The sequence below is a fragment of the Liolophura sinensis genome, chromosome 8 (assembly GCF_032854445.1).
Source record: "Liolophura sinensis isolate JHLJ2023 chromosome 8, CUHK_Ljap_v2, whole genome shotgun sequence".
Lineage (NCBI taxonomy): Eukaryota > Metazoa > Mollusca > Polyplacophora > Chitonida > Chitonidae > Liolophura > Liolophura sinensis.
The window spans coordinates 3,456,992-3,484,217 of record NC_088302.1 but is presented as its reverse complement, the minus strand read 5'-3'; the positions used below and the strand labels follow the sequence as shown (position 1 = coordinate 3,484,217).

Genomic DNA, 27,226 nt, shown 5'->3' with positions numbered 1-27,226 from the left:
ATCATCCAATCACCAATGAGGTAAGGCCAAGAAATATTGCCCAATTCTACCAGATTCCATCGAAATCACACACTAGGATAGGTGCTCTGGGGCCCATCTTACAAAACTGTCACATCCCAACGTCAAGCACATTTACCATTTTGACATAATATCTCTTCATTGTATCTTTTATTTATTTGATGGGTGGTTTACGGTGTACTCAAGAATATTTCACTTATACGACTGTGGCCAGCATTGTGGTGGGTGAAAACTGGGCTGAGCCCAGGAGAAACCCACGACCATCTGCAGGTTCTTCACTGCATTGTTATGGTGGTTCCGTCAGGCACATGCTGCTGCTGCTGTGGCTGCAGCTTTATAAGACTGGCCCCTGGATCTCTCTTCACAGTAACCTGACCACAGGTGTATAATTCATACATGTATACAGTATAAATCAACGATCAATCAAATGTACAGAGTTCCCCAAAGTGTCAAAAAAAAATTACAGCCGTTGAAAAAGGGGAATGTGGCAGTGTGTTCAAAAAATTGCCGTAGTAGAAACCTGCATTTAGGGGAGTATGGAAGTGTGGCTAAAAATAGCAGTTGTTGAAACCTGCACTGAGAAGAGTATAGAAGTGTACTGGTCAAAAATTGTAGTTGTTGACACTTACATTGAGAGGGGTATGGAAGTGTGGTCAAAAATTGTAGTTGATGACACTTACATTGAGAGGGGTATGAAAGTGTACTGACCAAAATTGTAGTTGATGACACTTACATTGAGATGGGTATGGAAGTGTGGTCAAAAATTGTAGTTGTTGACACTTACATTAAGAGGGGTATGGAAGAGGGGTCAAAAATTGTAGTTGTTGACACTTACACTGAGAGGGGTATGGAAGTGTACTGGCTAAAAATTGTAGTTGATGACACTTACATTGAGAGGGGTATGGAAGTGTGGTCAAAAATTGCAGTTGTTGACACTTACATTAAGAGGGGTATGGAAGTGTGGTCAAAAATTGTAGTTGTTGACACCTACATTGAGAGGGGTATGGAAGTGTGGCCAAAAATTGTAGTTGTTGACACTTACATTAAGAGGGATATGGAAGTGTGGCCAAAAATTGTAGTTGATGACACTTACATTAAGAGGGGTATGAAAGTGTGGCCAAAAATTGTAGTTGTTGACACTTACATTAAGAGGGGTATGGAAGTGTGGCCAAAAATTGTAGTTGATGACACTTACATTAAGAGGGGTATGGAAGTGTAGCCAAAAATTGTAGTTGTTGACACTTACATTAAGAGGGGTATGGAAGTGTGGCCAAAAATTGTAGTTATTGACACTTACATTGAGAGGGGTATGGAAGTGTGGCCAAAAATTGCAGTTGATGACACTTACATTAAGAGGGGTATGGAAGTGTACTGGCCAAAAATTGTAGTTGTTGACATTTATATTGAGAGGGGTATGGGAGTGTGGTCAAAAATTGTAGTTGTTGACACTTACATTAAGAGGGGTATGGAAGTGTAGCCAAAAATTGCAGTTGATGACACTTACATTAAGAGGGGTATGGAAGTGTGGTCCAAAATTATAGTTGTTGACACTTACATTGAGAGGGGTATGGAAGTGTGGTCAAAAATTGTAGTTGTTGACACTTACATTGAGAGGGGTATGGAAGTGTGTGTATTTGTTGACACTGGGACTGCTGCCATGCACTCACACTTACAAACGATACAAAGATTTATTTTACTGATTTCTATCACTGTACATGTTATTACCTTTCCAAGAATCTGATCCCAAGGTGCTCTGTTGAAACGCTCAATATATGCTGGAAGTAGTGCCGGAAAGTAAGGTAAACTGGGGTCATAGTTCACACACTCCACATCTGATTGGACCCCTGGTGATGGAGAGGAGAACCATCCTGACTGTACACCAACCACTCCTCCAAACACAGGGGATGTCCACAAGCATATTGCTGCTGCCACACACTGGAGACCAAACTCTACAGCCTGAAACAGATATTTAGGGGTGTGCTGAATGAGGGACTGGCTGCTTTAGAGACTGGTCCATGGCCTGGTAGACCGGTTGGTTGCGATTAACATGTTTTCTACCTTACAATTAAAATCCACAAAATCAAATTCACCCATTATTTGTGATACCTGGAAATATGACAAATTAAAATTGCTGACATATATTGTTTTGTTTGAAATCACAATTTTAACAGCCACAAAACTTGCAATTTTAATATTAAGTTAATTCATATACATTTGAAGTTCTTTAAGTAATGGGATAAAATACAAAGAGGCTAATTTTGGTGTCTTAATATCATGACAGTGAAGGTACATACACGTAGTAGATGAATTAGGCAGGCTACAGCCTATCCAGAAGTTACCTGTGGTAGTGCCTGGTCACTGTTCTCCACTCTGAGGGGCAAAGCCTCCACAGCTATATTCTTTGTGTGCCCCATCAGCTCTAAGAGCCACTGGAGCCTGGGTATGGCTGATGTCATCTGGACAGTTGTCAGAGAGGTCTGGTAAAAGCACTGAGCCAACATGCTCAATACGGTACACTTGTCACTGCACAAACAAAGAAAGTAACTGCTTCTTTATAAGCCCACGCAACAACAAAGTTTTACTGTGGTAGGCCAGTCCCAGTGCTGACCTATGTATAGTGCTTCCTCACTGCCTCACTATGCTGAAGTCACCACGTGACCTGCCAACACTGTCCGTGTACACTAAATATACTGACACAGGTTGATTTATTGATTATCCATAAGTAATGCCTCTGTCAATCTATACCATCCCAATTCCTAAATGCCTCTGAAAGAAGCTATACTGACACAGGTCAACCAGTGTTCAGGTCCATCAGTGAAGTAACAAAATGGTCAATTTCCAGTGCTTGAGTCCATCAGTGAAGTAACACAACGGCTGATTTCAAGGTTTCAGGTAGGACCTTTCTCAAGATTGAGACTTGGCAAAGTGTTCATTAACCTTGCAAGGCAGACACTCTAAAACTGACTGATTGATTACTGTTTATTGCAGTGCTTAAGATTTTTCACTTGTTTGATGGCGCTCAGGTTTGTTTGCGGCAAAGCCAGTCTCTGCTGTAAACAACTGATCTTTGCCACTTACCTACTTGAACCTCCTGACTCCTGTGGGGCAAAATAGGAAAGAGCTCCATTTGTACACAAAACACCATTTACACCTTAACAATCTGAGTCAGCAAGGCCGATCTACTAAGACTGATTTATTTATTTATTTATTTGAATAGTGTTTTAAGCGATACTCAACAATATTTCACTTAATATTCACAATGGCAACCAACATTACGGTGGGAGGAAACCAAACCCTCTATTACTGAAAAGTAAAACCACATACATCACTAATGGAGCTCATTAATGTTTAACGCTTTACAGCCTTGCATGTAGCTGTAACTACCTGTAAGATCAACACATACTTCAGTCCAAGAAAGACAAGCTCACCAACTAAGATTAAGGGAACACTATATTTATTTATTTATTTGATTGGTGTTTTACACCATACTCAAGAATGTTTCACTTATATGACATCGCCCAGGATTATGTTGGGAGGAAACCTGGCAGAACCTGGGAGAAATCCACGACCATACTCAGGTTGCTGGCAGATCTTCCCACGTACAGGACACAATAAGGTCAAGGCCTGAGGTGAAGTTTCTCTATCATAGTTCAAACTGGTACCAATGGCAGCTATTGAATGAGGAAAAAGATACTTTACCACTGAGGAATATTCATGGTGGCATCAATGCAGCCATTCAGTAAAGCTACAGGTTGTTTCCCTTTGGCCACCAGGTGGCACCGTACATATGTTCCTCTGATATGATTGGCTGGATCAGTAAAGTCCTCGACAACAATTAGGTCAAAGCGTTCATCTGGTAACTCAGCCAAACAGTCACACATCAGACTGTACATGCCCAGCTGCAGAGAAAATATCAACAGATTTCAGGATATTTACTTTTATTTATCATGTTTCATGATGTGATTATATTTATTTATTTGATTGCTGTTTTACACCATATTCAAGAATATTTCACTTATACGACAATGACCAGCATTAAGGTGGGAGGAAACCAGGCAGAGCTTGAAGGAATCTCACAACAATCCACAGGTTTCTGGCAGACCTTACCACGTATGGCCGGAGAGGAAGTGAGCATGAGCTGAACTTGAACTCACAGAAACGCCACTGGTGGGAAGCTCCTGGGTCATAGCACCGTGGTGGCGTAGTAACCCCCTCGGCCATGGAGGCCCCTTTTTATGATATGATGGCTATATGCTGGAAAACAAGATGGGTCTGATCAAAGGATGAGAAAGATAACAACACTTTAAAACAGGATGAAGGAAACAGGAATCAATACAGGCTTTTTTGCATGTATATATACCTATTTCTTACTGTGGCTATTTCACAGTTTAATACTCCAATTTTAAGAAATCTTTCACCATAAAATCGCAGTAGATGGATTTTAAAATCCTGTACACATAGGTCCACCAGATTTAAGAGCATAGCAGAAATTGAAACAAGTAACCAAATTATGACCAGGTGATACCAATGTGTAAAGTGCTGCACTGTACAAAAATGCATGGAGTCATCTCTAAATGCATCGCTGTATCTGTAGGCATTACCTGCAAAGTTTTGGGTAGGATGCTGTAGAACAGTTCTGTAGCTTCATACAGAAGGGAGGTAACTGCTTCAGGAGGATCTGGTACTTGGAGAGCCCCAAGAAGACCCTGCAGAATCACTTGACAGTTCTCCCCTTTGGGTGGGCTTGCTGTGAATTGTTCAGCACATGGGCGTACCAAGAACTTCTTCAGGATGGAGGGTGAGATGGACTTGATGAGCTTGGGTAAGGAGATAAACACTGCCTGTTTACAGGTTTCCTGGGGACACACAACACACAGGTAAATACATACAGGTACTACACTTCTGTGTTCACACAGCTTAATAAACAGACTGTATAATTTGTAGTTTTGCAGTGATGTCATAGCTTCTCTGTGCAAATCATCAGCGAACCCTTTATTCACGTAATTAGAAAACTGGAGTTGAATTTAACCCAGGTGAGATAGGCCTTGAATTTGAGTTTACCATAAAAACATGAAAAATACAATTTTTGGGTAAGAAATTCCTCCTGAAAGAAATATGTGACAAGCCTTCAAATATAGTTTTGGTCTCCTGTAGTACATTAAACGTTACAAATTGGCAAAAAATATCCTGCTCCTTACATGTAACCTGGATGCTTGAACTATGACTATACCACTTATATTTAAAGGCAAAGAAAACACTAAAATGAAGTGTTTATAGGGTGAAAGAACATTAAAAATTGTGCATGAAAATAATTTCATTAATTTTTTTAAATTTTTCCAATGAAATAAAATAGTTTTAAAACAACAGATTCTATGGCGGTCTTCAGTGAGCCAGTGTGTGTCAGGGACAGTCGTATCTATATTTCTTCCTTGAAGCAGTTCATTTCAGAGTACATTCGGCTAGTGCATTCATGGATCTGCATGTATATGCAATTAAAATGATGAAATCCAGCGGTGTATGTTTGCTGAGTGGCAAAAACCTGATGTGAGGTAACAATGTGGTGAGGTAAGATATCCATAAAATCCCAAGTTCCAAATGTATTTTCCTGGGTTGAAAAAATTAAAAAAAAAACCAGAGCCAACTACTTCCGTGGACTTTCATCTGACATATATTTCATGTTAGTGTTTTCTTGATGAAATCCTGATGGACTGGTGTGATTTCAGGTAGGGAAAAAAATAAAAGATTACATATTTGCATATACATGAACATTTAAGGTTGTTAAAAAAAATACCTCAAGAAAGAGGTATTCAATTTTAACCTGTATCCTTAAGAAAGGCTTTACAATAACATCATGGCAGAACCCAGGTCAATCAGCATAGGTGAAGAACTTTGAACATACCTTGTCTATGTGCACGTACATGTTACAGAAACAAAAATCAATTGGCACATATCTGTTAGATGGAATTGTCTGAAAAATGTCAGCTCACATGTAAAGAGTTAAAAAGAGACTGTGCCAGCCAGGTGGTGACGAACAAGGCAGCTGCAGAGGATGCAATGCTCTGTGATATAGCCAGTCTTAGGCATAGACAGGCAACATTGCCACCTGAAAAGAAACAGCAAAACATTCTCTTTGAGATATAGCCAAGTTTATGCACAGATAGGTGTTGCATCCTACAAATAAACAGTGAAAGGTTCTACCTCAGGCATTGAAGGTTTTAGGCATGGACATGCAAGCAATGTTGCCACCTAAAAACATTTAAAAATTTACCTGTGAGGTGTACACGTAATAAGTATTAGGCAATGACAGGCAATGTTGCCGCCTGAAAACAGTGAAGAATTCCCCTGGAGATAATCATGTACATGCAGCCACTCTTAAACATAGATGAACATTTTCACTTGTAACATATAGATCTTATTGCTTATTGCCACTGAGGTCCCAGAAATAATGAGATTGACCAAATCTAGAAAGTTGAGTTTGAAGCCACAGCTACTGTGTCCTAGTGATAATAAAAGAAAAGCATCTTAACCACTTGGCCAAATCCTCATCCCTGTATCAGGCAGATCATTGATAAGTGGTACACTAATAGCAGGCTTATGCCTTTGAAAGTAAACAGCTACAATCACACAGCTCAGGCCAGTGATTTTCCACTATGGGACCACTGACCATGATTAAATAAAATTAAATTAGCTGGATATTATTTTTTTTTTTTTCATTTATTGATTAGTGTTTTATGCCATACTCAAGAATATTTCACTTATACAATGGCGGCCAGTATTATGGCGAGGGACAGAGCTTACCAAAGTTCCACCTCATCAATGGGGAGAGGAGCCCAGTCCAGTTGACAGGGGGCAGCACCTGCTTCACATTTTCCAGCAGTGAGGAAAGGCAAATTTCCACTAACTTTGATGGAATGACGTCTGGTCCTTAAAAGATATTAGACATTCCTAATAATTCCTGTCTTATTCCCATGGCATGATAAACATGTCAGCACGATTCATATCTCATCTATGATTATTAAGAGTCAGTAAGAAAAATTATCCAGAAGAAAGGTTTTTCACTTAGTTTTGGATACATCACACTCTGACCAGGTTACGGCTGTTACAATATAGAAATTGCTGAATGGGTGAACCACAGAATCACATAAATTAGAATCTCAAGTCATCCAGCTCTCCAGGAGATTTTGGATGAAATAATAAAAACATTTTGAAACAGTGCATTAGTCTACAAGCTATACATGCGTAGTGGTTTGACAGATGTGAGTCATGCATGGATTTGAACTCTATTTATCTTCCGAAATACAGCACAATGTCAACTGAGCAAAAAGGAAATCTCCACTAACTACAGCTGATTAAAATAGTGATGAACAGAACTGAGCAAAAAGGAAATCTCCACTAACTATGGCTGATTAAAATAGTGATGAACAGAACTGAGCAAAAAGGAAATCCCCATTAGCTACAGCTGATTAAAATAGTGATGAACAGAACTAAGCAAAAAGGAAATTCCCACTAGCTACAGCTGATTAAAACAGTGATGAACAGAACTGAGCAAAAAGGAAATCCCCACTAACTATGGCTGATTAAAATAGTGATGAACAGAACTGAGCAAAAAGGCAATCCCCATTAGCTACAGCTGATTAAAATAGTGATGAACAGAAGTGAGCAAAGGAAATCCCCACTAGCTACAGCTGATTAAAACAGTGATGAACAGAACTGAGCAAAAAGAAAATTCCCATTAGCTACAGCTGATTAAAATAGTGATGAACAGAACTGAGCAAAAAGTAAATTCCCACTAGCTACAGCTGATTAAAATAGTGATGAACAGAACTGAGCAAAGGAAATCCCCATTAGCTACAGCTGATTAAAATAGTGATGAACAGAACTGAGCAAAAAGGAAATCCCCACTAGCTACAGCTGATTAAAACAGTGATGAACAGAACTGAGCAAAAAGGAAATTCCCATTAGCTACAGCTGATTAAAACAGTGATGAACAGAACTGAGCAAAGGAAATCCCCACCAGCTACAGCTGATTAAAATAGTGATGAACAGAACTGAGCAAAAAGGAAATTCCCACTAGCTACACCTGATTAAAATAGTGATGAACAGAACTGAGCAAAAAGGAAATTCCCATTAGCTACAGCTGATTAAAACAGTGATGATCAGAACTGAGCAAAAAGGAAATCCCCACTAGCTACAGCTGATTAAAATAGTGATGAACAGAACTGAGCAAAGGAAATCCCCATTAGCTACAGCTGATTAAAATAGTGATGAACAGAACTGAGCAAAAAGGAAATTCCCACTAGCTACAGCTGATTAAAACAGTGATAATCAGAACTGAGCAAAAAGGAAATCCCCACTAGCTACAGCTGATTAAAATAGTGATGAACAGAACTGAGCAAAGGAAATCCCCACTAGCTACAGCTGATTAAAATAGTGATGATTAGAACTGAGCAAAAAGGAAATCCCCACTAGCTACAGCTGATTAAAATAGTGATGAACAGAAGAATGGACAACTAAAACAATATTGGCCAAAGTTATGGACTATGAAGGCAGTAATACATAAGATAATACATAAACTAATAAAGTTACCTTGTTTGCCAGCCTCAAGCAGGAAGTCTACCACAGCTCTGATCACACTAGTGTCAGGCAGGTAAGAGAAGCTGGATGGGGCTGAAACATAAACCTACACATCACAGGTACATATATTCTGTGATGACTGGTAAGAGTCTGTCTAACAGATGTCAGTTATAACATACTCTGGTCATACTAGTGTCAGGCAGGTACATATATTCTGTGATGGCAGGAAAGTGTCTGTCTAAAAGTTAGGTTATAACATGCTCTGATCACACTTCTGTCAGGTAAGAGAAGCTGGAGGTATACATCACAGGTACATATATTCTGTGATGACAGGTAAGTGTCTGTCTAACAGCTTTTAGTTATAACATGCTCTGGTCGTACTAGTGTCAGGCAGGTAAGAGAAGGCAGGTACATATATTCAGTGATGGCAAGAAAGTGTCTGTCTAAAAGGTTATAACATGCTCTGATCACACTTCTGTCAGGCAAGAGAAGCTGGAGGTACACATCACAGGTACATATATTCTGTTGTGACAGAAAAGTGTCTAACAGTTACTATTTTACTAACTTTTTTCACTACAGTACCTCAATAAAGCTCACTAGAACTAATGTTATGAACTCTGACAATTTAACACCTGTGGGATTGGTAGCTCTGACAACCATTATTATTTCAGGTATAAACACCATTAATGTTGATTAATCTCTTCAGCTGTAACTCTCCCGGGATTAGAGGCACACATCAGCTAGTACATGTGCGTCTTGTCATCACTGTATCAAGAGTTAATTTACATTAGTTATTTATTTATTTTATTTATTTGATTGGTGATTTACGCCGTACTCAAGAATATTTCACTTATAGAAACCCACGACCATTCGCAGGTTGCTGTCAGACCTTCCCACGTACGGCCAGAGAGGAAGCCAGCATGAGCTGGACTTGAACTCACAGCAACCGCATTGGTGAGAGACTCCAGGGTCATTGCACTGCGCTAGCGCGCTAACCGACTGAGCCACGGAGGCCCCCGTAATTTACATTAGAATAAATGGTTTGTCATTATTGGGATCATTGAAAAAAACACTACCACCTAGTAAGTATTTACCACTCGTCCTTGTTTCTGTGACATTACAGGCTGATAAATGGAGATGTCCTAACAGCCAGGCTCCAGCTCCCTGTATACCCAGATCTCCATGACTCTCAACTATCTGTCTACACATACTGATGACATCAGCAGAATATGTGTCCTTCACCTCTGAAGCACCAGAACTTGAAACCTGAAAATCAGAAAGAGACTGTTGAAAACATTATTATACATCAGATATATATACATTTACCGTATTAAAGCAGGATGAAGCTTTTACTGACTGATTCCGGGCCCATTTGTGTATTCCAGGAATAAAATATGTATATTTTTTGAACAGCATGTCTCCACAATCCAACATTAGATTTACATAAGTGTTTTCCATTCTGATGACAGTTTAATGTATATGTTAATTGTCAGTGTATTAAAGCATTTTTAGCAAACTTTAGATAAATAAATAACTATCCACTAATTCCTAGATCAGAGCACCAATATTTATGGTAAATGCATTTTTCATCAGCAACATGACGCAGATTTGTCTCTGGTCATCGCAACCCTAGATCTACATCAACAACGCTATAGTAGCATACGTCTACACTCTAACTGAAGGAAGAGCTAATCTCTAACTTCTGACTTGAAAAGCCTATTACAGATAAATGTGTTTTCCCCCAAAAGAGAATTCAGAGGAAAGATTCAAAATCATTTTCAGGAACAGAAAACTGGAATAATTACAATCTTATACTTGTGTCAGTTTAGTCATAATACAGTGCGAGATAAAGAGGTATTTTAATTACTGTGCCAGCAACGGCAACTGCCAAACAAAATCACTGCATCTGAATTGTTAACGCCAGGTTTTTTTTTTGTCCCATGTTTGAATGATAATTGTCAGTCAGAATGTCCACACATGTGCCCATAACGTCATCACCTGTGTTCAGAATGTCCTCACCTGTGTCCAGAACCTCTCTGAGCCACACAGCGCTGTCAATCCTGTCAACACTGCCACCTTCTGCAGCGATGACACATCCTGTCAACAGAATAAACATTACATCTTGAACAGTAACATTGATTATGAGGGAAAGAGGCCTGCTGTCATCTGTCAAAGTATGCACCAAGGAGAAAATACAACACACAACAAACAGAAGAAAACCGGTCTGAACAGCTGGTGCCTGCATTACACTTGTTATTGTAATCAATTATTCAACCGGGTGGACATTACGTAAAAATATTATGTATCGATACTTGGTACAGACAAAACGAAAGCTAAGCTAAAATGACGTTTTTTCCATTTTAAGCTAAAGTAGAACTGCCAGACATTTCAAAAAGATTTATTTCTTTATTTATTTTATTTGATTGGTGTTTTATGTCGTACTCAAGAATATGATGCAGCCAGCATTATGGTGGGAGGAAACCGGGCTCTGTATGTGGAAACCCCTGAGCATCCGCAGGTCATTTCAAAGAGACAGTCAGAAAATGTATTGAGTTAGATTAGTCATATTGTATCCTGTTTTCATTTCTAAATATCATTCCCAATCAGGTTTCTACCTCTGCAGACAACTGCTTCTGCCATTCCAGGGCTCGCTGTTCATTGCCTGACGCTGCTGCTGGATGACCATTTACAGCAAGGCTATAGCCAAGCATGCCAACGGAGAGACACAAACCAGCATTCTGGAAAACCACAAGAACATGATGTATTAACCTGTGAGGAGTTGAAACAATTTAGGGTGTACAGGAAGAGTGGAGCATAACCTAGTTATTTATTTGTCTAAACATATTACAGCAGAGCTGCAGTGGGGTACAGGATGGTTCTATGTATCAGGATTCCTCTAAATACTTCATGCAGACCAGACACAGATGTAAAATGGGGTTAATGTATGCAAATAATTATGTGTGCCCAAGGTCTGAACTCATCACGTTGAAATGCTGTCCCAAGGTGACGTCACAAAGAGTGTCACAAAGAGTGTGAAGTCACCACAACCGACACAATTGCAATGATGCTGATGTTATGACGCTGCAATAAAACTGGAAATATCAAGAAGGTCTATCATGATTTTTGAAAATGAGTAACTCTACATGCAGATTTTGTTTTAACTGAATATAGTACTTGTGAAAAACTTCTTAATGCCCTGGATATAAATACAAATTTTATTGACCTACCTTGGAATGTTTCCCACTCAGAGATGTTAACTTCTCCAACACCTTTGTTACATTGTCAGATGATAAGATATTGGCTGAAAATGCTGAGGAACTCAAAGTGGCCAGAGAAACACAGCAGGTCTGAACAGAGGTTTGATATCTGATCAGCACACAACCAATATTCTTACTATCCACCCCAAAATGGTGGATCGGTGCAAATACACGGACAGAGAGAAAAGTACAAGTAGCTCTACAAACATATGGCTATAATATTATCTGCTCAACTAATGATGAAACGTGGAGCTTTAGCTGACTCAAATTCAAATTCATTTAACCTGTTCCTGTGAAAATGTCACACTTTGATATGAGTAGAGAGCATAAACTCAAGAAATCAATGTTGTCTATAATTTTCATGAAAAATGACCAAAAGTTTGTACATGCTGTGATCTTGTCAGAAAAGTACTTGTTTTAAATCTTTAAATCAACTTTTGAACAACTTTATTGACTGCGAACACAACAATGACAAATTCTTGGTATAACTTTGATGAACATGAACAGAACATCATCCCACCTGAAATGTGTCCTCATTGGTTGAGAGAGAATCCAACATGGCCGACAGTTTATCATGTAGTGATAGAACATGGACTCTGGAATCTGTCCTCCCATCAGCACATAGAGACCCCAAGGCCACGCCCAGACCAAGCATGCTGCCTTGTCTGGGAACAAACACACACACACTGTACAGTGAGATGTGAACATATATGTAGGCATATTGTAGCCTAAGTACACTATACCCTGACTAAGAACAAACATGTTTATTTATTTCACTGATGTTTTACGCCGTACTCAAGAATATTTCACTTATACAATGGCGGCCAGCATTATGGTGGGAGGAATTAAACCGAGCAGAGACTGGGGATAAACCCACGACCAACTCTGGAGAGGAAGCCAGCATGAGCTGGACTTGAACTTACAGCGACCGCATTGGTGAGAGACTCCTGGGTCATTACACTGTGCCAGCGCGCCAACAAACTGAGACACGGAGGCCCCAAACAAACATGTAAAGTATGCTCATAGTTGTAATGTTATGTCAGGATCTCTGTCATTTCATAAGATGGTATATCCTTGCAGGCCAGTCCAGATGCTAACATATTTACACTGACTTTATGCATGCTGGAAACACATGCAGTCAAGATATGTAATGGCCCACCCAGTGTGTACCAGTACACATAGTGGGAAGACCTGGGTGATAGTGGGAAGACCGGGGTGATAGTGGGAAGACCTGGGTGATAGTGGGAAGACCAGGGTGATAGTGGGAAGACCCGGGTTATAGTGGGAAGACCAGGGTGATAGTGGGAGGACCAGGGTGATAGTGGGAAGACCCGGGTGATAGTGGGAAGACCCCGGTGATAGTGGAAGACCGGGGTGATAGTGGAAAGACCGGGGTGATAGTGGGAAGACCCGGGTGATAGTGGGAAGACCCGGCTGATAGTGGGAAGACCTGTGTGACAGTGGGAAGACCCGGGTGACAGTGGGAAGACCCCGGTGACAGCGAGAAGACCCGGGTGATAGTGGGAAGACCCAGGTGACAGGTGTAGACTGCAGACAACACCGTTCCAGTACATCCAGAGCCTTATGTCTTACCTGTGGTCACCTGTAGACAACACTGTTCCAGAACATGCAGCCTAATGTCTTACCTGTGGTCAGCTGTAGACTGCAGACAACACTGTTCTAGAACATGCAGCCTAATGTCTTACCTGTGGTCAGCTGTAGACTGCAGACAACACTGTTCTAGAACATGAAATGCCTAATATCCTACCTGTGGTCAGCTGTAGACTGTAGACAGCACTGTTCCAGAACATCCAGAGCTTTCCACACCTCTGTCATTCCCTGAGTGAAGAAGCGAGAAGGGGAGGTGAGATCATTAATAAATATTAGAACGTTGGAAAGACAACATTCTCAGTAAGTGATTGTTATGTTTACATTGCAGAAATATCTGATCTTCTAAAGTCTGTAGAATTCTTTAAAACTTACACTATATCATATCCACTCTCTTCTGATAAAATTAGTTTAAAAGTAAAGCTTTGGCATACAAAAAAAAATATCCTCATCCAATCAGCACAGCAATCAACACATATTTATTAAAATAGACATACCTTTGTGCCTCCCACATCAGTGAAGTGTTCCTCAAACAGTCGAGCCAGAAGCATCCCCAAGCCCAGCCCACTGTAAGACTGTAAGACTCCTGACAGGCTGCCAGGGGCACGGCCTGGTAACCCCGCCTTCAGCATGTCTATCATCTTGTATATTCTGTCTGTGTCAAAGGTCATTACCGCTGGGATGACCTGTGCGATTGCCACACTAGCAGCGGATCTTGCCAACACACTGGCCTCCTGTCGGTCAATGACACCTCTCTGACAATAGGAAATATTTATCTGCACTCAACGTGAGTGGCACTTTTCAAAGGGGAACATCCTTTATGCGGTGAATTCATAAACTCAACTTCTAAAAAAAAGTCTAAACACTCAGCCAAGTTTACATTCTAAACACTATTAATGTAAACATAAATATTCTAAGAACACATGCCATTTGCTGTTTTGTTCCCCGATCGTTTTTACCTGAAACTTTTTACTTAAGACACAAGATTATACTATCCATATATATTTGTTCATTTCAATGTCCTAGACTCCTCTGAATAACAATGGGTGGCAGAAACGAGGGTGCAGGAAGGAAACGAGAGTGCCGGGAGGAAATGAGAGTGCCGAGAGGAAACAAGAGTGCTCACAGAAAACCAGGGTACTCAGAGGAAACCAGCGTGTTCAGAGGAAACCATGGTGCTCAGAGGAAACCATGATGCTCAGAGGAAACCATGATGCTCAGAGGAAACCACCACCCTTTACCAGGTACATGACAAACCACACAGTTTTCTGGCCATGCAGTAAGTTCTTAGCATTCTAAGCAAATCCTGAATTTAGAAACAGACACAGAAAACAAACAAAAGCACTGAATGCGAAGTTAATACCAATGTAGGAGGCACACGACATTATTCCCACCTGCTGACACATGCCCAGTAGCTGACCACTTGGCTGAAACTTTACATCCATCAAGGACATCAGGGTATCCATGACAACAGCCAACCAATGAGAATGGCTCATGTGCTCGTGGCTGACATTTTTTAAGTCTTCTGGATCCAGACCAGTAGAATAGTTATTCACTGTGGCTGTCAACCCAGCTAAGGCAAATACACAGTTGGCTTGACAGGTTGGATTGCCTCTGAAACAAAATTTGTTTTGTGTTATTTAATGTTGGCAATCTGAAACTGATACCTGCAGCCCCTTGTACTTGTACTGACACAGTTCTCCTAGGCAGATGCAGCAAACTGAGTAAAATTTTGAAAACAATATAAACCATACATGCCATATGTGTATGCATGCCATATGTGTATGCATGCCATATGTGTATGCATCTTTTGAAAAGGAGTTTATTAGGTAAAGGTTTGTGTGCATGGTTCTAGTATATTTAACATGGACCTTCAGACTTCACAATTGCTTTATTTAAAGGAGAAGAAAATTTAAATATCAATCAAATACCATTGAAAAGAATATGCATTTCCTTGCAGGTGCATGCCATAAAAAAATTGTAATATGTACCTCAAGCTGATAAATTATAAATAAAGTCAGCGCCAAAATCCACTGTGGGCGACATTTTGCCTAAGAACTAGTGATGAAGTCTTCTGTGTTAGGAGGTTAGGAAAAAATGTGCTCTTTCCAAGCCTACAGTGTCATGTTTTTAACTTTTCTTCTCCTTTAACATGTACCTTCAGACTTCATGATTGCTTTATTTACAAGTACACATCAAATGACAAATTACAATTACACAGCATTGTGTTCAAGCTCAAGGAATGTGTATTATACAATTAAATTGCTCTAGTGCTGTCACAGGTATTACTTCTAGAACAATCAGAGTTGATTGCGTACCTTGATGCTCCTCTAATGGAATCAACTAACAAGTCCCTTGCCCTGAAAACACACAAACACATTCAGAATAAATACAAACTTGCTCAGGCCTGACAGAAAAACCACATACATGACAAACTGATTAATGCACACATATTCTTCTGCTGTAAAGGACTTGATCAATTTCAAAGACTGAATATATTTCATTACAATAGTTATTACGATATCAATTCAATCTGTTAGTCAGTTGATGTTGTTTTTGCGCAGATAATAAAAAGTCAGTGGGTCTGGAGTAAACCATTAAACTTTAGCAAGTTATGCTGGTGACTGTTGCTAAGTGTGACCAATGAGGATTTATCCCATGAATGTTATTTTTCCGGGTAATAAAGGCATGACATATCGTTTTGATATGCACCACGTGTAATATATTTATTTATTTATTCGTCTGATTGGTGTTTTACACCATACTTATACGACAGCTGCCAGCATTATGGTTGGTGAAAACCGAGCAGAGCCCGGGGGATACCCACAACAATCTGCAGGTTGCTGGAAGACCTTCCCACGTACGCCCAGAGAGGAAGCGAGCATGAGCTCGACTTGAACTCACAGCAACCGCATTGGTGAGAGACTCCTGGGTCATTACGCTGGACTAACGCACTAACTAATGGAGTCACAGAAGCCCCATGTGTAATATAAATTCCAACATTTTGATTGGTCCGTGTATCTTTTCATTCATCAAATCGACCAATCAAAAGTTACAGCTCGACTGTACAGTACCTTTTTTTTACAACTATTTCTTGTCGTCTGCAAATGTCAACATGGCCAACTTTCAACCAGCAGATACCGCAAAAATTGACAAAAATGGACGCACCAGAGTTATGAATATGACAAGAGGTAATCAAATCAATGTGGAAATCCTTGGCACTGACTAAGACATAGATCTGTCACCACAAAGGCCAAGTCAAATCTCTAGAACGGAAGCATTGGGTAGGCCATTATTTTTCTTCACTATCAGAAAAGGCCACACACAACACTACTCATTTTGTAATTAAGTTAAAATGAATTATATCAAAGACTATTTCATTAAAAAAAGTAAGTTACATGTAACCTTTTTCCCAAGCATGCAACAATAGAGTTTCTTCATTTTCCAGCTGACCTGTGTGAGAGTATTAACAACTTCACTAATTCTGACATTATCCGGCTGAAACCAATATCTACCGTACTTAAATTCTCTGTAGACTGTTTCGCTTGTTCAACCTACATCAGGTTAAACTGTCAGTGGTTTTTTGAAGGTTGCATTGCGTGTACTGAGCGCATGTGAAATTTGTCTATTTTTCGACAGTAATACTTTCTGTGGTAAAATGTAATTTTCTTGTTATAACTATTACAGATTGAACGATATCTTGTATGAAGCAAACTTTGACGTCTATGGTATAAAAAAGTCGTTATGTAAAGAAATTTTGTCTGTACTGTATTATACTCCACTATGTACTTGTCACACACTGGTGACGCTTCACTTGACCTATATATGTGATATCACTTCACGGTCAGATTCGGCGCAGTTTCTGAAAGTTAAAATCGTAATGATTTTTTCCACTATAAATTTACATTTATGGGATAAATAGGATATGAAATTTGTGACCCTCGATATCAAATTTATTAAACTCGAGTAGTAGTTTTCATTTGTGTCACTCGGGTCAGTCTGTGTCTCCATGAGAATGCTGTTGACTGATTCAATCTTTCCCCAAAGAGCAGTGAAAGCTGGAGAATCTTTCCCAATCGAATAATGGGACAGAAACCACATCTCAAGGTGGCATAGTGATTTCAAGTGGACCAGACAGCAATACAAAAAAGGAATTACCAAAGCCACGCCGATTTTTTCTTTTCCAACGCGTCATCTGGATGAAGTTGTTCATGTCGTGCCTGTAGCTCAATCTCAGCTTCTCTCCCCTGAAAATACAGTCACTCATTATGGCACAGATGGCGCTGTTCAAATCACACAGTAACTGACAGGAAAAGTGTGTCCTAATTATGATGAACAAACATAGATACAGAGAGAATCACATGCATCTCCAGATCCTGCAAGGTTGTGGACAATTTTATACCTGCCTGATTTAATTATTTATACACCTTAAGGGTTATTAAAATAGTTAGCAAATATGTTGATTTCTATAAAAGTGTGATGTTATGAATAGGTATCTGTTACAATTCCAATGGCACAACTGATACCTAGTAAATACATGTATGTAACTGATCAACATGCTTGTTTTAGTAATAACACGCAGGATCAATTTAATTCGATTTAACAGTAAAACTTTTAAGAATCTTTGACCCCAAAACAGATCCTGGTACTGTTCTTCACTTCGCTCTGGCCACACCATTCTGCCATTACCATCTATCAATGACACAATTACATCCCTATGCCAGAATTATCTCTGCCACAATACTCCTCCATTGAAGAAGTTGAAGTAATCTGACTCTCTTTTTGCCTTACTGTCACAGCCTATGTTTACATGTGTTATCAAGTTTCATAGCATGTGTATATCTCCTTATTATGAAGTGTGCATGTAAATGTAGCAGGTCACGGCGACAAAAGATCCAACATTTTCATACGGTATGGAAACTGTTACTATCAGAAAATGGTGAATTACACTTTGTTTGTATCTGTGTTCTTTGTGCTCAATGATATCAGCATTTTCTGTCAACAAAAAGCAAACAAAGTGGGTGAAACTGACAAGAAGATAGGACAACAATGGTATTCTGGGGATTACATGTACAATAAGGCTGTATTAGGTGAGAGACATCGTCAGCCACCAGAGCAGCAGCCATGTTCCCTGACCATCCAGGTACCCATGGCCTCCCTTCAGGCCCACTGCCCTAACACTGCCCACAACACAGAGGATCTCTGCGACAAGAAGGTGGCAGAAAGCCTGCAACAATGCCAGACACTGATCCAAGAAGCCGAGAGAAAGTTCCAGCATTCTCTGCTTCACGAGGCTTCGGTGAGGTTGGAGCTGGAGCAGAGGTTCCTCCACCTTGAGAACCTCACTAGGCACATTGCAAAGTTTTACAAGGAGACAGACTTCCCCAACAAGGAGCTCCTCCAGCACATGTTGAACAGGCTACACCTGGAGAAACTGGCCAGAGAGGACTTGGAGGCAGAGGTGGCCAGGCTGCAGCAAAAGCTACAAGGTATGCCAGTCTTTATACAAACATACCCATCAACCATGTGAACTGAACAGTTCCCCTAGAGCATGTGATATGCACAGTTATTCCACTGATACATGTACACAACTGAAACTGGGGATCTATCATTTTATTCACTTAAAATACCAATACGAATACGTTAACACTGTTGCACCATCCATCTCTAGCTTTCATACACAAACATGACATCGTGTATTCTTCCAGTTTTCATACACAAACATGACATCATGTGTTCTTCCAGTTTTCATACACAACCATGACATCATGTGTTCTTCCAGTTTTCATACACAAACATGACATCATGTGTTCTTTCAGTTTTCATACACAACATGACATCGTGTGTTCTTCCAGTTTTCATACACAAACATGACATCATGTGTTCTTCCAGTTTTCATACACAACATGACATCATGTATTCTTCCAGTTTTCATACACAAACATGACATCATGTGTTCTTCCAGTTTTCATACACAAACATGACATCATGTGTTCTTCCAGTTTTCATACACAAACATGACATCATGTGTTCTTCCAGTTTTCATACACAAACATGACATCATGTATTCTTCCAGTTTTCATACACAAACATGACATCATGTGTTCTTCCAGTTTTCATACACAAACATGACATCATGTATTCTTCCAGTTTTCATACACAAACATGACATCATGTATTCTTCCAGTTTTCATACACAAACATGACATCATGTGTTCTTCCAGTTTTCATACACAAACATGACATCATGTATTCTTCCAGTTTTCATACGCAAACATGACATCATGTGTTCTTCCAGTTTTCATACGCAAACATGACATCATGAGTTCTTTCAGTTTTCATACACAAACATGACATTGTGTATTCTTCCAGTTTTCATACACAAACATGACATCATGTGTCCTTCCAGTTTTCATACACAAACATGACATCATGTGTTCTTCCAGTTTTCATACACAAACATGACATCATGTGTTCTTCCAGTTTTCATACAAAAACATGACATCATGTGTTCTTCCAGTTTTCATACACAAACATGACATCATGTGTTCTTCCAGTTTTCATACGCAAACATGACATCATGTATTCTTCCAGTTTTCATACACAAACATGACATCATGTGTTCTTCCAGTTTTCATACACAAACATGACATCATGTGTTCTTCCAGTTTTCATACGCAAACATGACATCATGTATTCTTCCAGTTTTCATACACAAACATGACATCATGTATTCTTTTAGTCCACATGTGATTCAGTTCTTATTCTTAATCCAACCAATCATTTTATCCAAATGTTTGATTACAATTTGACAAGACTTACACATACCTGATTCATAACACCAAAGTTATCTGTGTATCAGTGAAGGCCACACACAACACTACTCATTTTGTAATTAAGTTAAAATGAATTATTTCAAAGGCTCATTCATTAAAAAAAGTAAGTTACATGTAACCTTTTCTCCCAAGCATGCAACACTAGAGTTTCTTCATTATTTCCAGCTGACCTGTGTGAAAATATTAACATCTCGATTATCTCAGAACCAACTCGTCTCATTTCTCACCACTTCCAATGTCTTTGTACCAGTATCAGAGTCAATCATTGACTGTGAGTACGTGCGGCGACCTGGTGTCTACACCATTCGACCTCTGACCTCTGAGAGGTCAGTACAGGTGTACTGCGACAGAGGCTGGACTGTCCTACAGAGGAGAATTAATGGTGTTGTGTAAGTGGGACTAACTACTCTGACTTACTGATAACAGATTTCCTGCCTCACAAAACTCTTCAGAGTTTATTTTTAGTGACTGTAAGTTCTTTACCCTCAATTTTATTTGTACGAGCCACAGTACACAGTCAAGTGTATTTAGAATACAATATCCTCCCATTCCTTAGACCATATAATCTTACTCTAAGCCCCATCAACACAGTGTGATTTGTCACACAAACTTAATTGTGGAATTCAACAAGATCAAAACGCATGAACTGGCTGTCAATTGGTTCATACTTTAGTCAATACAAACTGTTTGAAGAGCAAAGCTTGTCCGATTTTCATTTGACTAGCCGATACACAAATCGCACAGAGCGTATGTGGCTTTGGATACTCATGCTAATAAACACTTCCATTTATCCTGGCTGTCTCAGACTTATTTCACTTTAACAGTGACTTTTATCGTGGCTGGCAGAGTTACCGCGACGGCTTTGGTGACTTAGAAGGGGAGTTCTGGCTGGGTAATGACAACATCCACGCCATCACCAAGCAGACCAACTACAGGTAAATGATGATGCCTAATGACAATGTTACCTCCACAAATCAGCCAAATGACACACGCTGTATGGAGGCCTCACATTAGATCTCACTCAAAGCCTTATAAATGAGCACACCCATGAGCAAATATCCATTCTCTCTATTGGAAGAGTGAGAATGGGAAATCTACAAATTATTAAAGAGTCCAATGCCGGGATTGAACAGTATAAAGTTTTTGGTTATGACTTTATTTTACAGGTATGTTAAATCTGATTTCTACCGTCACCATTGTATAATGTCAGACATGTTTGGTGGCCACAGGTATTTATGTACACACATTGATGAACTAATACAGAACGGCCTCCTTTATGTTTTTCTTCAGATTACAAATAGAAATGACAGATTGGGAAGGAGAGGCATTTTTTGTGGAATACGATCAATTCTGGATTGAGGGTGTATCCGATAACTATCGTCTCCATGTTGCTGGTCACCATGGCAACCTTAAAGATGGCTTGAACAGGAAAGGTTCAAGGCACAACCACAATAACATGCCATTCTCCACATTTGACCAGAACAATCAGCCCAACAAGACCAGTTACTGTGCAGAAATTTACCATGGGGCCTGGTGGTATAACTCGTGCTACGCCTCAAACTTAAACGGCCGATACTGCAATCCGGAAAAAGTTGACAGCCAGCTTCTGGCTCAGTGCATGGTCTGGTGGAGCGGGAACGAAGATCACATGATTGTCATGAAGACTGTGACCATGCGGGTGAGAGAGACACAAGACAGCATTCTGTACCTCCGAGAAGTGGAGGAGGACTAGGTCTGCGCCTCATGAGTTGTCATCAAGGGAAAAACAACAGAAAACCTTTTTGTACGGTGAAGAAATGCAGCACATTATTTGCCTTCATGGTCACCATGATAGCTGTAACACTACAGACTGACAGAGAGTAATGACACAAATGTCACCAAAGTAGAGACAAAGCTGGTTTATCCACGTCCTCCTCACCATCTAGCTATTCACTACCTGTATGTCATTGTTTTTCCATTGCATTCGTATCTATTATCAAAACTCAATAAACCAAATTTTTCTTGCATGTAAATGTACAGTCATTTGTGCTCTCCATCAGAGCACATCTAAGGTATATACTACAGAAGTATATATTTCAGTATTAATGTCTGACACATCACATGGTATAATTAATTTGATATTAATTCACAAACATTTATCATATTTCACCCAAAAGTTCAGCAGTTTTCAAGTCGAGTCAGTCTTTCACCTTATAGGCATATACTTAAGAGTTTTTTTGAAGTTTAAATAATTTCTTATGCAAAAAATACTTAAAGGTACATACTTCCAAAAGAAATACAGAATTTCTGAGTTGGTTCAGCTAAATTTAATACAAAAATGAGTTGCATTTGACTCTTAACTAATCCCCCAGGGCCTATATTTTCCAAAAAATGTCAGTTAAGAGAATTATGAGGGGAAATCCGTCAATGTACTAAACTGTCCGCTCGATGAGATAACATGCAATTGGGGCAGAGCAAAGATTCCCACATTACAGCGTACACTCATGGATCGCACATGTAAACAATACAACAGATTAAAAGCGAATCATAAGTCTGGTAAACCAAATATGATCTTCCTGTCTATTGAAAACGTTTGATAAAGTATTCGTAATTCCCAACGATCTGTACGGCAGAACTGAAGTTACATGGTAGGCTGCATAATTAGAACACAGTGCCATGTCTGACATTTCAAGTTCGCTGAACATCTGTCATCGTCTAGGAAACACAGGGAGGTAATCACCTCAAAAGAGTCATTCTAAATACAGCGACTTGAGTGAGTTGATGGTCAAAGGGAAATCCGGGATAAAAGTGAATATCCGACAGTTCACTCTAAGTTAGACACATGTCAGTAGACATCTGGAAGCCTCAACTTTATGTAAATGATGTCTAAAATATAACAGCACAATTTTTTCGACGTCGGTGCCAGTATCTCTCTTTAAGTGTTGGCATTAAAAGTATCACAATAAGACTTTGTGTGAATCTGAAAGTGCATTTTTAACTTCTAATCTCCAGGTAAAATACAGTAACTGAACTTCTCTGACAGCTATAAATGTTCATATGTAAACTTCCATTTTACCGAGATAAAGAGATGTACACCCATGAAAGTCAATCATATAACTGCTTCACCCAGATTCTAAAGTATACATGTGCATGTACCTGTCACACCTGTAACAGCCACATGTACCTTTCACACCTGTAACAGCCACATGTACCTGTCACACCTGTAACAGCCACATGTACATTTCACACCTGTAACAGCCACATGTACCTTTCACACCTGTAACAGCCACATGTACCTTTCACACCTGTAACAGCCACCTTCTCATCTTACAGGATTAGACCTGTAGTGTTTGATTTAAGTTTACTTCTTATGAGAAACTATACTAATCACTGTGTCCAATAACCCTTTCTTTTTACTCAAACTGTATCACTTGAAACCACTCTTCAGATGAAATGAAGATGTGCGACAGGAAAACAAATGGATGTAACTGATGTGCCAATAAAGTTAGTCCAGAAAAAAAATGTGCTTGATTTTAGAGCTGATTTTGTCTGCAGCAGACTGCTGTGGCCATATTTTCCTCATCTTTTTATCTCTGTTAGTATCGGACATGTACCTGTACGACAGCAGTGTAGACCCTGTCCATGAATGTTGACCAGCCCCTGGGCAGAGACATGCTTCTGTGCCATTCTGAAGGCTGGATGGGTACCTGCAGGAAAATGTAACAAAAATCTTTACACGGAGGATGAAAAATAAAACATTGTCTCACTAGTTTGGACTGTTTCTTCCCATAAACCAGATTGCCTAACATGTTCAGGGGAAGTAACCCAGGAGAAAAGATTAGACCCTGGTCGAAAATGGCATGAAACTAACAGTTGTTTCCCTTTGACTTTACTTACAGCGTTTGAATTGTCCTAGTTTACTGTTGCATTGTATCAATCTGAGCTTGTACTAAACTATACTCATGATATCAGTGGCCTACCTCGCCATTCTCTACTCGATTACCCACTGATAAATATACCTTTGTTTTCCTTCGAAGGTCAATTTGGAAATTCCCCGTGACATGAATCTATAAATTCTGACTATATTCCACATCACATCACTGCTGGAAACCCACTGGCAGTAAGTATATCCACTGTCTTCTGCTGACTGGACAAGATTCACACTGCATACTTTGTGAATGTGAATTCACAGGTATCTTTATAATAATTGAGATGAACTTTTCAGATTATAATAACTCTCAACCAAATCTGACCTAACTTCTTCCATCATCCACCTGTAATCCTCCACTAAATGTGATGGATTTTCTGCTATCATCCACCTTCTGTAATCCTCAACTAAATGTGACAGATTTTCTCCTATACCCACCTCCTTTAATCCTCTTCTAAATGTGACAGACTGTTTGCTATCATCCACCTTCTGTAATCCTCAACTAAATGCGACAGATTTTCTCCTATACCCATCTCCTTTAATCCTCTTCTAAATGCGACAGACTGTCTGCTATCACCCACCTCCTGTAATCCTCAACTAAATGTGACAGATTTTCTCCTATACCCACCTCCTTTAATCCTCTTCTAAATGCGACAGACTGTCTGCTATCACCCACCTCCTGTAATCCTCAACTAAATGCGACAGATTTTCTCCTATACCCACCTCCTTTAATCCTCTTCTAAATGCGACAGACTGTCTGCTATCACCCACCTCCTGTAATCCTCTTCTAAATGTGACAGACTGTCTGCTATACCCACCTCCTTTAATCCTCTTCTAAATGTGACAGACTGTCTGCTATCACCCACCTCCTGTAATCCTCAACTAAATGCGACAGATTTTCTCCTATACCCACCTCCTTTAATCCTCTTCTAAATGTGACAGACTGATGTATCATCCACCTTCTGTAATCCTCAACTAAATGTGACAGATTTTCTCCTATACCCACCTCCTTTAATCCTCTGCTAAATGTGACAGACTGTCTGCTATCACCCACCTCCTGTAATCCTCAACTAAATGTGACAGATTTTCTCCTATACCACCTCCTTTAATCCTCTTCTAAATGCGACAGACTGTCTGCTATCACCCACCTCCTGTAATCCTCAACTAAATGTGACAGATTTTCTCCTATACCCATCTCCTTTAATCCTCTTCTAAATGCGACAGACTGTCTGCTATCACCCACCTCCTGTAATCCTCAACTAAATGCGACAGATTTTCTCCTATACCCACCTCCTTTAATCCTCTTCTAAATGTGACAGACTGTCTGCTATCACCCACCTCCTGTAATCATCAACTAAATGTGACAGATTTTCTCCTATACCCATCTCCTTTAATCCTCTTCTAAATGTGACAGACTGTCTGCTATCACCCACCTCCTGTAATCCTCAACTAAATGTGACATATTTTCTCCTATACCCACCTCCTTTAATCCTCTTCTAAATGTGACAGACTGTCTGCTATCACCCACCTCCTGTAATCCTCAACTAAATGTGACAGATTTTCTGCTATACCCATCTCCTTTAATCCTCCACTAAATGTGACAGACTGTCTGCTATCACCCACCTCCTGTAATCCTCAACTAAATGTGACGGATTTTCTGCTATACCCATCTCCTTTAATCCTCTTCTAAATGCGACAGACTGTCTGCTATCACCCACCTCCTGTAATCCTCAACTAAATGTGACAGATTTTCTGCTATACCCATCTCCTTTAATCCTCTTCTAAATGTGACAGACTGTCTGCTATCACCCCACCTCCTGTAATCCTCAACTAAATGTGACAGATTTTCTGCTATACCCACCTCCTTTAATCCTCTTCTAAATGTGACAGACTGTCTGCTATCACCCACCTCCTGTAATCCTCAACTAAATGCGACAGATTTTCTGCTATACCCATCTCCTTTAATCCTCCACTAAATGTGACAGACTGTTTGCTATCACCCACCTCCTGTAATCCTCAACTAAATGTGACGGATTTTCTCCTATACCCACCTCCTTTAATCCTCTTCTAAATGCGACAGACTGTCTGCTATCACCCACCTCCTGTAATCCTCAACTAAATGTGACAGATTTTCTGCTATACCCATCTCCTTTAATCCTCCACTAAATGTGACAGACTGTTTGCTATCACCCACCTCCTGTAATCCTCAACTAAATGTGACAGATTTTCTCCTATACCCACCTCCTTTAATCCTCTTCTAAATGTGACAGATTTTCTCCTATACCCATCTCCTTTAATCCTCTTCTAAATGTGACAGACTGTCTGCTATCACCCACCTCCTGTAATCCTCAACTAAATGTGACAGATTTTCTCCTATACCCACCTCCTTTAATCCTCTTCTAAATGTGACAGACTGTCTGCTATCACCCACCTCCTGTAATCCTCAACTAAATGTGACAGATTTTCTCCTATACCCACCTCCTTTAATCCTCTTCTAAATGTGACAGATTTTCTCCTATACCCACCTCCTTTAATCCTCTTCTAAATGTGACAGACTGTCTGCTATCACCCACCTCCTGTAATCCTCAACTAAATGCGACAGATTTTCTCCTATACCCACCTCCTTTAATCCTCTTCTAAATGTGACAGACTGTCTGCTATCATCCACCTTCTGTAATCCTCAACTAAATGCGACAGATTTTCTCCTATACCCACCTCCTTTAATCCTCTTCTAAATGTGACAGACTGTCTGCTATCACCCACCTCCTGTAATCCTCAACTAAATCACCCTCCTGTAATCCTCAACTAAATGTGACAGATTTTTTGGCTATCACCCACCTTCTGTAATCGTCTGCTAAATGTGAAAGATTTTCTACTCACCCACCTCCTGTAATCCTCAACTAAATGTGACAGATTCTGTGATATCACCATCTCCTGTAATCCTCTGCTAAATGTGTAAGATTTTCTGCAATCACCGACCTCTTGTAATCGTAAACTAAACGTGACCTAACTTCTGCTATCACCCA

General features: G+C 39.8%; 2 protein-coding genes across 4 annotated transcripts in view; one reads left to right on the top strand and one right to left on the bottom strand.

The window, feature by feature from the left end:
* The window catches only part of LOC135472355 (focadhesin-like), a 41,981-nt gene that overhangs the window by 3,494 nt on the left and 11,261 nt on the right, over positions 1-27,226 (bottom strand). For 2 of the 3 annotated variants that reach the window (XM_064751824.1, XM_064751826.1), the window contains 18 exons: positions 23,887-23,979; positions 17,616-17,704; positions 15,776-15,817; positions 14,852-15,071; positions 13,955-14,212; positions 13,618-13,688; positions 12,370-12,514; positions 11,820-11,939; positions 11,208-11,330; positions 10,612-10,689; positions 9,687-9,858; positions 8,605-8,685; positions 6,817-6,942; positions 6,006-6,121; positions 4,620-4,874; positions 3,718-3,917; positions 2,358-2,541; positions 1,744-1,974 (listed from right to left, as the gene is read on the bottom strand). In XM_064751824.1, the coding sequence (XP_064607894.1) occupies positions 1,744-1,974; positions 2,358-2,541; positions 3,718-3,917; positions 4,620-4,874; positions 6,006-6,121; positions 6,817-6,942; positions 8,605-8,685; positions 9,687-9,858; positions 10,612-10,689; positions 11,208-11,330; positions 11,820-11,939; positions 12,370-12,514; positions 13,618-13,688; positions 13,955-14,212; positions 14,852-15,071; positions 15,776-15,817; positions 17,616-17,704; positions 23,887-23,979 (2,604 nt within the window). The remainder of the gene's footprint in view (positions 1-1,743; positions 1,975-2,357; positions 2,542-3,717; positions 3,918-4,619; positions 4,875-6,005; positions 6,122-6,816; positions 6,943-8,604; positions 8,686-9,686; positions 9,859-10,611; positions 10,690-11,207; positions 11,331-11,819; positions 11,940-12,369; positions 12,515-13,617; positions 13,689-13,954; positions 14,213-14,851; positions 15,072-15,775; positions 15,818-17,615; positions 17,705-23,886; positions 23,980-27,226) is intronic. The other variant, XM_064751825.1, reaches the window with a different exon arrangement.
* On the top strand, positions 18,352-23,873 carry LOC135472356 (angiopoietin-related protein 7-like). Its single transcript, XM_064751827.1, has 4 exons — positions 18,352-18,946; positions 20,544-20,682; positions 21,118-21,228; positions 21,584-23,873. The coding sequence occupies exons 1-4, from the start codon at positions 18,394-18,396 to the stop codon at positions 22,023-22,025; spliced, it is 1,245 nt and encodes a 414-aa protein (XP_064607897.1). The 5' UTR covers positions 18,352-18,393; the 3' UTR covers positions 22,026-23,873.

Coding starts and splice junctions, on each gene's coding strand:
- LOC135472356 (XM_064751827.1), top strand. CDS start 18,394: ATGGTGAATTACACTTTGTTTGTATCTGTGTTCTTTGTGCTCAATGAT. Junction 18,947..20,543: donor GCTGCAGCAAAAGCTACAAG/GTATGCCAGTCT, acceptor TCTTTGTACCAG/TATCAGAGTCAATCATTGAC. Junction 20,683..21,117: donor AGGAGAATTAATGGTGTTGT/GTAAGTGGGACT, acceptor TCACTTTAACAG/TGACTTTTATCGTGGCTGGC.